Below are 13639 nucleotides of genomic sequence, written 5' to 3' on the forward strand. Positions count from 1 at the left end.
CGGCGGAGGCAGATCATCCGCTCCAGATGCAACCCTGATACTGACCACGATCCTCAGACATGAGGGACCGACCCGAAAGAAAAACTACAACGTATATATACACTCGCGTTCCTTCAATAATCGAAATTAAACTATCGTGAGACATATTAAATATATTAATAACGGGTCAATCACGTATTTTAAGTCGAAAAACGCTCGACATGTTTCACTCCGTACCGAGGAGACATCGTGTGACATATTTCAAAATATTTAGATCACTACGGTTACACTCACTAGTATTTTTAAAGTCGCTATTGGCGACATGTTTCCGACCCGTCGGGAGACAGGTGTGCACGGAGTACAGCCGCCGCGGGCACTCGAGCCTGAGGATGAACTCCCGGCGGGTCCGAAACATGTCGCCGATGGCGACTAGAAATACCAAGTGTAACCGTAGTGATCTAAATATTTCGTTTTTCCAGATTATTGCCAAATGGCGTCATTAACGCAGCAGTTCTTCATATTCCATCCGTATTCCATTCCTATTCCATTCATATTCCATTCGCATCCATGACAATGTATGATTAATACAAATAAAGAATATGAATATGAATATTCTATACGCCGCAGAAACGTGGACTCTACGAAAAGTTGAGGCAGAAGATAGACGCTCTGGAGATGTGCTGGAGAAAAATGCTTGGGGTATCATGGACAGAATTATAAACCAACGAGTTTATATTTATACTCCAGGGACTCGGCAACAAGCAGCGTCTATCATCTCATATCCAATCTCGCATCCTCACCTTCTTTGGCCATGTATGCCGCCAGGGGGCTGCGGCTATTTGGCGACGTGTGGTCCAGGGGAGAGTGGATGGTACAAGGCCACAAACAAAACCACCAATGAGATGGACGGACCAGGTCAAAGCTGCAGTGGATGGGTTGGCATACGAATATGCCAGGAAGGCAGGTACCAGAGAAGAATGGCGGCGTGTTGTAAAGCTCGTGACCACGACCAGAGTGAAACGACTAAAAACAAGGGCATGACACTCTTTGATAGAGAAAGATAGTCTTATTGCGATTCCTATAAGAGGAAAGAGAAAATAGTGCCATGCTTTGTCCTTATCACCGACCGGGTAGCATCATAGGTAGGCGATGGCAAAATACCGAAATGTATAAGAGTGAAAGAGAAAAAATCCTATGCTGCCCAAATTTTATATGAATATTGTTTCTCTTACCCCCGGTCGCTCGGTGGCGCGTCTATAACTACTTGTATATACTATGTCTATGACTAAAAAGAAGACATATCAATGAGAAAAGTTTACCTCGTCATTTCTAAATCCCTTGTGGTAATGCTGCGGAACATACTGCGGCACCTCAACGCTCTCCTGATTGGTCAATTTGTTAGTCGGCGTCATCTGATTCGTCGCATTTTCGCTAGCCGTCCTTTGATTGGCCAACGGATCGAACGACGGCGGCCTCTGATTCGACGCTTCGAACGTTCTATTTTCAAATACCTTTGGCTCGTACGGCCGTTGGTTTTCGAATTCCGTTCTTTGAGGTTCGAATGGGACCTGACTCGCTGGTTCGAATGTTTGAACATTCTGAATCTCTGGTCTCTGATTGGTCGATTCTTCGACGCGGGTAGCTTCAGCGTCGTAAGTTTGTCTGTGATTGGTTGCCGATTCAGGCGGCGTCGTTTGATTGGGTGTTTGTTCCGTATTTTGTTCGTAACGGTTTTTGACCGGGTCTGATGGCATTGGGGTAGTTTTTTGCTCTGGTTGTACAGAAATCTGAAAAAAAAAGCTTAAACTGTAATTAGACGATATAGTACAGTTAGCATAAAATATAATTATAGTGACCAACAAAGTGATCAAATGTTCGGTCCATACATGACTGTGGCGCCGCCCTAGTGGCTTTAGGACATATGAGGCATTTTCTATGAAAAGGGCCCTTATTGTCGATGGCGCCTACGACGCACAGTGTCGCGCGGCATTGTATTTATATCGGAGCATCGTTAATAATGGCGTAAGCGCCATCGACAATAAGGTCCCTTTTTATAGAAAATACCACATATTGCTTATTTAATAGTTGGCAGAGCCAAATATGAAATATGGGTAGAAGTTAGCGTATACAGGGTGTCAAAGTAAAAGTCAATATATTCTTTATTCAAATAGGCCTAGCAACAAGCACTTTTCAATTGAAATTTTAACCACCGTTCATACTCTACGTAGTGACTTTATAGGTCATACTGAACAACTTTTATTATGGGATCAATGCCGAAACCGCGAAAAGCAATTTGGCTGTTTCATACATTCCGGCTGATGTGATGCCGCTGATTTCTACAGGAAAGCCATTTTTTTTCCGCGATTTCGGCATTGGTCCCATAATAAAAGTTGTTCAGTATGACCCATAAAGTCACTACGCAGAGTATGAACGGTGGTTAAAATTTCACCCAGTGTTGACACTGTCAGTGACTCGTGGTAAGGGTACAGCTCTAGAGCCAGCTCTTGTGAATCGATCTAGGTCTGAAGAGCTTACCTTGTTGTCGCAGCTTCTTTGGTTGCAACCATCATGTCGCCGACACTCGCAGCAACATTTGCTCCGACCGTCGTCGCAACGGCATTCTGCTTCTGCGAAAACAAATTCAGGAAAAATGAGAATTATTTATTTTATTAATAATCAAGCAGACTGAAAATTAAATGGCGGGACGACTTGGACGCATTCTACCCTAAATAGTGGGGTAATGCCGATGACAGGGTCGAGTGGAGACAACGATTAAATTTACGTTATTCCTTTCTTTTAAGATACCATGTTACTTAAAAAAAAAATGTCAGTATAACAAAAAAAAAAACAATTCAATAACAACTTAAGACTCAACTTATGCCTAGCCAAAAAGTCCCCCCCGAGTTGTCCATGGCGCGAAGGTGCCCATCACACTAGCCGCGTTACCACGTTGAATTGCGATGGACAACCTTTGCACCAGATACGAACCCGCGCGGGCGTTACTTAAGAGGAATTACTTGTTTATTTATTATTTTATTCAAGAAAACAAATGGTCCAATGAGTGTTAGTTGATCCTAGCCTACGTTAGTATTATTATTTTTTGTCCATTCTTTCGACTGGCATCATAAAAATACGGGTGATATTTTTTTTCACATTTAAGTCGGTTCGATTCCCAGACGAAGCAAATAATTTTTAGAAAATCTTTGAATACATTATTACTAACTTTTAAAAATAACAGTCTTTTATCAGCAAAATATCCTATCTACGATATTTGAGGTACTTTCCCTTCACGTCGCATAGTCTTGGGACGTCCTGTATAAATAATTTAAAAAAAGTAGTAAATAAATTAATAGTACCTGTGTCGATAAAAGAGTGCTGTTTTTCCAACCGTCCTCTTCTCTTTTCGCAATTTTGAATCTGAAACAAGAGGAAAATAATTATCAAAAGTTGAATTTTAAAGTTGGATTACACGCATTACACGCATTTAGGACCAAATACAAATCATTTATTGAAAAAAGTATCGTACAGAGGTTCATCTTAAAGACTAAGAGTTGTTAGTAGAGGAAAGTGGATTACAAATGCCTGAACTAGGAGTTTCTGTGTTTCAGGCAGCGAAGGACAAAATTTATCACGTTTTAATTATTCACTTAATTATAAATTATAAGTAGTGAAGGTATTAAAACGATTTCTAGCTTGTTGAGAATTAATTCTTCGAAAAAATCTAATTTGATTGGCTCAATTTCTCCCGGGACTAGTCTGAAAATCAGTGCGGAGCCCTCTGGCACTGCACATGCTGAGATTGGGACCCTTTGCCTCACCATAGATTTAAGTTATAGTTATTATGTTGTTGATAAGTTTGTTTATTTTGTATTTTGTAGCTATTTTTTTTTTATAAATTGTAAATAATTGTTTTCTAAGGTGTGGCAATAAACATACTTTTTCTTATTAAAAAACAACATATATGGGGCATTTTCTATGAAAAGGGACCTTATTGTAGATGGCGCTTACGCCGCACAGCGTCGCGAGGCATTGTATTTATATCGGAGCGTCGTTAATAATGACGTAAGCGCCATCGACAATAAGGTCCCTTTTTATAGGAAATACCACTTATTACGTCGCCGCATGGTAGTACAGTCGCCCTCAGATATATCGGTGCGGCTAAGGCGCTCACAAATAACTGAACACGCCTCTATTGTCTGGGCGTTAGAGTGCGTGTTCAGATATTGTGAACACCTTGGCCGCTCCGATATATTTGATGGCGACTGTACATAATCTGACCCGTGGTAGGCCTGAATAGTATCCCATTTGTATTCCACGACTCGACCATACCGTAATATATCGCCGCTATACTTACTCAACCTCGTATCTGCAACACTCATTTGATGACAAAAACACCCGTATTCCGAATGAAAGAAAAGCGACATTTCCATCAAATGGTTGTTGCAGATATGAGGTTGAGTAAGTATAGCGACGATATGTCAATGATCTGTGACATATCATCATGGTAAGTAAAGGGAGGTAGATATGGCACCCGGCGCTCGATCGTGAGCTATCAAATATAGGTTCCGGAACAATCTTGACACATTGGCGTCAACCGTACGGCTTACTCAATATAGGTTCCGGAACCTATATTGAGTGACAATCTTGACACATTGGCGTCAACCGTACGGCTTACTCAATATAGGTTCCGGAACCTATATTGAGTGACAATCTTGACACATTGGCGTCAACCGTACGGCTTACTCAATATAGGTTCCGGAACCTATATTGAGTAAGCCGTACGTAAATATTACCTGCATTTTATGTTTTGTCAACTAAGAACGTTACGCGTCTATTATTAATAAAAGGTCATTGCATATCACACATATATAAATCGTCTACATATATTGTGTATGCGTCATCCAGTTCTGATTTATCTCGTGAGCTGGACAATCGTTTGTTTATGTGCTTATTTATGTACATAATTTTAGTTATTATCTATTGTATTATTACTTTTCTTGTGCTTCTGTTTACAACACAGTTCTTAGTTGTGACCGGGATTTCAAACATTCGGGTGTTGTTAATCGTAGAAATCGTAAGTAGTGTTTGTATTTTGCTATAAATAATTCGTTATTCATAATCATAAATAAATAATTCTCAAGTTATAGTACAAAAGTCACAATAGATGGTCAAAGTCTGGCACCCGCACTTTACTGAGCAAACGCTCTAACAGAAATGGCAACACAGTGACGTCACTGTGTCAATTTGCTTAGAAGCCGTTTCGATGTATGGGAAACAAGGAAATTGCGATTATGTTGGTGAAATGTTGCGTTTATGTATATTGTTGCCATACAATATTTTTTTAAATAAAATGCAAGGAATCGAATGGTACCGTTATTTTTTGTTATTTTAAAGTTAAAAAAAAAAAGTTTTTCGAAACTGAGGTCTTGTATTTTTTTATTATTTCCATATATTTTTAAGTTTCCAATTTAATGTGATAAATTGCTCATTTTCTATCTATTTATCTAGATTTCGTTATAAAATTCAACATGTGTCAACAATCCTATGCAGTGATAAAATTGTGTCATTTCAGATGATGTCATCTATCGCCAACGCCATAGCGGTCGTCGTGTTATCAATGATATACACAGAAACATGTTCAGTCAACCTTTACTCCAGTAAAATATATTATACTTATTCAAATATAGACGATATTAAAAATACAACAAACGAGAAAGCGAAAGCGAGAGATATATCAAACTTGGATTCTTTAACACCTAATCTTTTAGGTAACTTTGACCTACACAAAAAATCTAATAGAGGAAATGCAAGAATTGATAAAGAAGGCATATTGAATGAGATAGAACAGTTTGATAATAACAAAACTAACACACATAAACCTTTCAATAGCGCTGGAATAGAAAATAAGAAGATAGCGGACGAATTAACAACAAAAACCGGATTAAAAGTTGATAACACAAAACAAAATTTGATTGAACACGTCAAATCAACGCAAGACAATACAGACTATATTTCAAATTGGAAGCGCCGAGTTAAAAGAGACGATGATGATGAAGAAGCTATAATGATTTGGGATAACTGTCCAGGAAAGTTACAGTACGCGATAATTGACGGAGAGCTGAAATGTGTTGCTCCGAGTGAAAGTATGGGTTTGTCAAACAGAATAACAGAGTCTTTAGGGAAATGTGCTAAAGGTACTAGAAGAATAATTTTGCCGGATCGTACTATATTGTGCTTGAAGAAACGGTCGAGAAGATCGTGATTTTATAATAAAGTGAGCTGTGTAAAAAGTAACTGTATCTATAATTTATGGCTTTAATTTTGAATCATGTGATATGTTAAAAAAGACATCAATAAAAACATCAAACATTTATTCAGCAAATAGGCCACAGGGGCACTTTTACATGTCAATTTTTACAAACAATTAAATTAACCCAAAATTACCAAAAAAAAAAACAATTACATAAATATAAATGTCAAATTACACAAAAAAAGCTAATAAAAAATATACAAACAACAGAAGTACTAACATTGTTTAGAGATGTAAAAGTCTCTAGGTGTCAGAGATAAAATGTATATAATAATAAAAAAGATCATCAAATTATCCAGAGATGTAAAGGGTCTCCAAGATTTGAATTGTTATATAATTAATAAAAAGACAAGATATTAAATCAGACAAACAGACAAGAACCGAATGAAGTGCCTCACGTTAATGCCACTCAAAAGTAAAGTTACATAGGTAAAATGAAGCCCGTGTAAACTTAAACAGACCGGTCTCCACAAACAACACCCGTTCACGAGTATGACGCGTATCTCAGCCATCGTCTCCCTCAACCTTCATTCGGGAAAGTGGCGACCCGATCAACAAATCATCGATCAATAAATCAGTTCTCCGGCCGGACAGCATCAACTTTCGGCACCAAGTTCACAATGTCTTTAGTCAAATTCTTCAATATCTGGGAGACCGAGCTTTGCTCGGAAAACAAATAAAAACTCAAATAAGCGCGTTTTCCCAGATAGATTTTTCGCCCCCGAAAACCCCCATATAGCAAATTTCGTCAAAATCGTTAGAGCCGTTTCCGAGATCCCCGAAATATATACATAGGTAAATAGATATATACAAGAATAGCTCGTTTAAAGGTATAAGATATGTCACATTTCTATTAATATTGGTGAGCAATAAAGAATATTTGTATTGTATTGAACTGTCTCTAAATTTAAATAACGATTTTTTGTATTATTCACATTGTTTCTGAGTTATGGACATCTTAGGTCCTATTAAGTATCAACAAAGATAGATATAACTCCGTAATAGATGGATACAGTCTAAGGAAAAAACGTGCCTCGAAAATCACGAAAATTTTACTCTCGATCAGATGGCGCCACTAGTTTTGGCCTACGCTCGTATAGAGGGCGTTGACTGTTTCGTTTGTTATTTATAATTTTAACGCATACCAGTGAAAGAACATGGGTCAAAATCATATAAAAATAATTAATGCAAATAAAAAAATCATTTATCCATATTTAAATACATTTAAACGTATTTTTTTTAAATCTTCATTTTTAGTTTTAAAGTGTGTCGACAGATGGCAGTGAATTTACTGGGGTTACAAAATTTACTATGACAGTACCGCTCTAGTATAAGTTACTCTATGGTATCAATGATCTGATTATTATTTACAACGACGGGACTTAATCGCATAAAATAAGTTTTAAATTTACATCCGACGTTTCGAGGACGGCGTTGTCCCCGTGGTCTCGGAGAAGACTGGCTAAAGTTGACATCAACATCTTCTAGGCGCGCGAGTTTTTCGAACTACCCGCACTTGGTCTTGTTTATTAACTTGAACGTTTTGCGCACTAGGGATGTCACCGGCACTAGGGATGGTATCAATGATCTGATTGAATATCTATTAATAGCTATTTATAAAACGCTGTGGACAATTTTGACCCAACAAAGGTGAATGTAAATGACCGATAACATAACAGTGTGTCATAAAAAATAAACAAATTGAAACTTGTTATTGTAGTTAAAGATCATGACTTTTTATACTTTATTTGTGCAGCTCATATCTCTTGATGCGCTTTTCGACGTTGTGTTTTTTTTTTATTGGACTTCGGAACGTTTAGGTTTTTACCATGTAGGGTTGTTGGCCCCACAAAGAACCAAAGAATATATTACTCACTAGCAAAGAACCCTCCTCCTTTACCCGAGCTTGGGACCGGCAGTCCGCGAGATGCAACACAGACGACGTTGTATTTAACAATTAAAGTCTTAATATTTTTGTTGTCTGTATGTAACTTTTTACTATGTCATCAACCTCGAAATTGAGAAAAAATTTCATTTTTATTGTTACATGGTGCAAAACGCCTTTTTGGTTGCGATGTTGTTACTATGGGACGTAGTCTAAATATCCTTAATGATAAACAAGGGCCTGACACTCTTTGATAGAGACAGATAGTCTTATTGCGATTCCCATAAGAGGAAAGAGAAAATAGTGCCATGCTTTGTCCTTATCGCCGACCGGGTTTTTCTTTCATGGTCGGGTTACGGCAGCATAGGTAGGAGGCGATGGCGAAATACCGAAATGTATACGAGTGAAAGAGAAAAAGGATTATGCTGCCATACATTAACCAGACAATACATGAATATGTCTTTCTCTTACCCCTGGTCGCTCGGTTTCATGTCTATAACTACTATACTATGTCTATGGTAGTCACAGGAAATGTTCTGCCATCTATCGACACACGATTAAAACTAAAAATGAAGATGTATAAAAATACCATAAAATGTATTTATATATGGATAAATGGTTTTTATATGATTTTGACTCATGTTCTAGCACTTATATGCGTTAAAATTGTTAAATAACAAACGATATCGTCGCCATTTTCGAGGCACGTATTTTTCCTTCCTGTGTCCATCTATTATGGAGTTATATCTATCTTTGGTTATAGGTACTGGCCACATGGCCACTATGTTATCAGCCGTCATAATAACAAGTTTATTATTACGCTTCCAGTCAACTCAGTGGCATTCTAGGCGTCAGCCTAATAACCAGTGTTGTAATTTTAGCGATACGTGAGAACTACAGATAAGTTATAAACGGCACGCGAAATTAAGTCAATAAAAATCAACAATTTTTAACAAAAAAGACGAGGACAAAAATATAAATAACTGGCAAATACGAATCGAAACTTTGGAAAAACAAAACAAAACAACAGTAGAAAATTACACTGCAAGTGATGTATTCTGTTTGCGGAATGTGTAGTCCTTAAATACAGTATCGTAAGTATCATTTTATCGTATTTACTTATTGAAATACAATTTAAAAATCAATTAATGGGCACGTTTTTTCCTTAGACTTTATTCATCTTGTATGTAGTTATACGTATAGGTCTTTGCCCGTAACTAATTATTTTGTATGGTTAAAAATTTCATTGTATTTCTAAGCAAAATCTATCTCAATATAGTACTTCTTAGGTCTTATGGTAACCACAGTTGATAATTTGTTTAACTTCGGTACTTCAAAGTAAACAAAATGAACACTTTGGATGTGACATGGTTCAAATTTGGGACAAAAATGTTTATAATAGGTACTACATGTGGAAAATTTGACCGCTAAGCTATTTTTAGTTATCAAACAAGCTATCAAAAAGCTGTCAATTGTTAAGTTAAATCAAAAATGATCTGTAATTTTAACATAAATACATTGGAATTTTTAACATTTCAGATAATGGCGGAACAAGTGGTCACCGTCGCTCTCATCGTGATTATTTTATCAAATTTCGACATCAGCAACGAGTTAGCTATACCCAACATGGAGACAAATACAAACGTACATCATACTTTCCACGATGATAATATGCATGGAGATAATATTAATTTAAATTTACAACACAATTTAGTAGACCTAAATATTAACATGGACAATGACAAAGAAAGCGAGCAACCAGAAAGAAGCAACGATGTAGATATATCACAATTAAAAGACAATACATTTGCTAAACGTCATTCAGCTATTAATAACTCTAAGTTGAATCCTGACATTATGTTGGCTGGAAAAGGAAATAAACAGATATTAAATGTAAACATATCAGAAGGGAATGAGAATAATTTCAACGAACTTAAACATTCAAAGAGCGAAGCAGATGATTTTAAGTCTAATCATAAAAGAAAAGACATTAATGATAAAATTTCGAAACGAATAAAAAGATACAGTGGCAGTGACGACGGTGACATAATTGTATGGGATTACTGCGAAGGAAAAACACATTTAGAATTCATCGATGGCAAATTTGAGTGTGTCGAAATGACCATAGGTACAAGGAGTAATTTCGGCACTTTGTCCAATAATTGTGGAAGCAACGAAAGGAAGGTAATTTTTCGCGGGATTGTTGTTTCTTGTGTACGGCGAAAAAAGCATGGGTAAATTTTCAGGGAGACATTTTTTTACTTTTAGCCATGGACAAAAAATACACACATCGCTAAGACTGTGCTGCGACTACACGACCTAGCTTGAGTTGTGAATGTGTGCGTGCACTCGTAAATCGAGAAAAAACCGGTGTGTCATGTAGTTACAATTTTGTCTTAGCGACTTAAAATCTGTTGTATTTTAGATATTTCTTTACCACCCCGATAAGACCTCCTGTTGTCTACCATAGTTTAATGTAATGTATAATGCTTAATTTGTATGTACTGCTTTTATTTGTTGTTGGTGTGCAATACAGAATAATTATTTTTATTATACTCTATCCATGGTTTTAGTGTTTAAGATTAACATTGGTTTTGTATCCTTAATTTAAATTATTCTGGAAATTATTATTTCTAATTAATTAAATGTACAAAGGCATTTAAAATTTGTCAAATATAAAAGCCTCGGTAGAGAATACCATTTTTTTACCATTAGGAGTTGAAACTCTTAAGTCCATGGGGTCCCAGCGGAAACCGATGTTCACGATAGAGCGGAGTCGAAGGAAAAAAGTAAGAAAGCGGACCCCGTCACAGTACGGGACAAACGCTAAGATGATTATGAATCAAAGTAATGTATTGAAGTAGGTAGGTAATGTCAATTCGAAGGTCATTGGAATGGTTTCTAACTATAAAATAGTTGTATTTCAGGGATTCAAAATGATGTATGTTCGACATAATAGTCTGTATGTATCATGTTTAGTGGGAGGCTGAGGGTCGACACACGCCGAAAACAGATAAGCGCGGGGCATTATCTACATACTACATGTAGGTACAGTCGAGTTCATAAATATGTATGTACAACTCAAACAATAACAACAAGATCTGTTTCACTTTGGTCAGTATGTTGAGATGTTTTTGTTTTGAAGCGAGATTTATTACGATAATAATAAATAGGTATTATAGGACAAACTTATTACACAAATCGGCCTGGTCCCACAGTAAGATAATTTAAGCTTCTGTTGTGACTACCTACCAGACGACGATATGTTTAATAGATAAAAATGTATAAATACTTTATATACCTAAGAAAATATCTATAACTCAGGAACTATTCATAGAAAACACACAAATAAATGTCCCATGTCCCCACCAGGATTCGAACCCGAGACCACAAATTATATCATAGTTCTTACGAACAGATACTTATCTCTCAAAGGAAACGCAAATACCTACCGTTTTGATACCTACACAAAAATACAATGGAGTGACCTTCAACGCGCCGTTCCCCGCACCGCAACGCTAGGGTTGCTGACGCTTAGAAATGATAAATACCTATTTGACCAGCGCAGTGAAATGAAATGAAATCTAAATCTTAAATTGTGCCATTCTCAACCAAAAGGGTACTTATTGTCGGTTGTCAATAAGGCGCTATTACCATATAGCTTAAATTTGAAATCAACCTTATCGACAACCGACAATGTCACAGTTGGTTGAAAACGTCACAATTATGTAATTTAATCATTCATTTACAAAAGTTTAACTTTTATCAAAGATATACTCCGTAATAAATGGATACAGTCTAAGGAAAAAACGTGCCTCGAAAATTACGAAAATTTGATTCTCGATCAGATGGCGCCACTACCTTTGGCCTACTCTCGTATAGAGCGTTGACGGTTTCGTTTGTTAATTAACAATTTTAACGCATATCAGTGAAAGGACATGGGTTAAATCATATAAAAATAATTAAATACATTTTATCGTATTTTTATAAATCTTCATTTTTAGTTTTAAAGTGTGTCGATAGATGGCAGTGAATTTACTGTGGTAACAAAATTTACTATGACAGTACCGCTCTATCCTAATATATCCTCTTTGCTTTTATATAATGTATGTTTTTTTCCTTCTCTATAAATAAATAAATAAATAAAATAAAAAATAAAAATAGTTTATTTACCAAAAAATTATACATTGTTTTATTAACCTATGATCTCCACACTAGGCTAGGCCTGTCTTGTGGAGTCAGTTGAGACAATTCCAATTTTTAATTAACATCTTCCTACGCTGAAGTTTTGATATTGTGCTAATACTAGGTAATACATATAGCTTAAAGTATTATATAAAAATAAAAACTTAATCTATACAAGAGAAATCACAATTTAGGTTCACAATCTCTAAGTGATCTGTTATTAAACTTGATTGTGGCTGGTTTTGTCATAGGTTTCAGGTTATTTGATTGTGTCTTTTGTGACAGTAGTTATAGCGACTATAGATTCTATACAGGATGTCCCATAAGTGACACTGGAGGTAGACCAGGCCACTCAACTAGCAAAGTAATGATATACGAATAAAAACGCCTATTAACACTTAAGAATGTTACAAAAGTTATACAAAACATAGAGTAACTTATACTAGAGCGGTACTGTCATAGTAAATTTTGTAACCCCAGTAAATTCACTGCCATCTGTCGACAAACTTTAAAACTAAAATTGAAGATTTGTAAAAATACGATAAAATGTATTTAAATATAGATAAATGATTTTTTTTATTTGCATTAATTATTTTGATGATTTTGACCCATGTTCTTTCACTGATATGCGTTAAAATTGGTAAATAACAAACGAAACCGTCAACGCCATCTATACGACTGTAGGCCAAAACTAGTAGCGCCCTCTGAACGAGAATCAAATTTTCTTGATTTTCGAGGCACGTTTTTTCCTTAGACTGTATCCATCTATTACGGAGTTATATCTATCTTTGTACAAAAGCAACGCGGCTTATGGTACGGAACCCTTCGTGCGCGTCCGACTCACACTTGGCCGGTTTTTCTAAGTGACCCTGTCTCTGCCTATAGTTAACCCATACATTGATGTATTAGGTTCAGAAACGTATCAGTAGGCACTTACCTTTTGGTCTGGATAGGTGTCGTACATGACGGGCGGGTTCTGAGGGTCGAAGTGGTACACAGATCCATCGGGGTTGGTCAGCGGGCGGCCCGTCTGTGGGACAACAGCAATTTTTTTATATATAACTATACCACAAAGCGCAATGTGGTATCATCTGCAGATATTTCTGCTTAATAATTACATAAAATTAATTTAGTATGGGGTCCAATGTTATGGTGAATTTCCAATACGACTTGGAACTCGGATTTTGTTTAACGGATTAGGGTCTCAGGTGTGAAAATCATTTGAGAAGATTCATACAATACGCGCCGGGCGGCACGCAGGCGAGGTCGGCCACCGCGAA

General features: G+C 36.6%; 2 protein-coding genes across 5 annotated transcripts in view; one reads left to right on the forward strand and one right to left on the reverse strand.

The window, feature by feature from the left end:
- LOC134752816 (probable chitinase 2) overlaps positions 1 to 13639 on the forward strand; it is a 483068-nt gene that overhangs the window by 413464 nt on the left and 55965 nt on the right. The gene's annotated exons all lie outside the window — the stretch shown is intronic.
- LOC134752788 (uncharacterized) overlaps positions 1 to 13639 on the reverse strand; it is an 80077-nt gene that overhangs the window by 13439 nt on the left and 52999 nt on the right. For all 4 annotated transcript variants that reach the window (XM_063688497.1, XM_063688495.1, XM_063688494.1 and 1 more), the window contains exons 17-20: positions 13297 to 13389; positions 3336 to 3396; positions 2515 to 2606; positions 1299 to 1766 (exon numbers count right to left, since the gene is read on the reverse strand). In XM_063688497.1, coding sequence (XP_063544567.1) covers positions 1299 to 1766; positions 2515 to 2606; positions 3336 to 3396; positions 13297 to 13389 — 714 coding nt within the window. The remainder of the gene's footprint in view (positions 1 to 1298; positions 1767 to 2514; positions 2607 to 3335; positions 3397 to 13296; positions 13390 to 13639) is intronic.

This window comes from Cydia strobilella, chromosome 25, assembly GCF_947568885.1.
Source record: "Cydia strobilella chromosome 25, ilCydStro3.1, whole genome shotgun sequence".
Classification (NCBI taxonomy): Eukaryota; Metazoa; Arthropoda; class Insecta; order Lepidoptera; family Tortricidae; genus Cydia; species Cydia strobilella.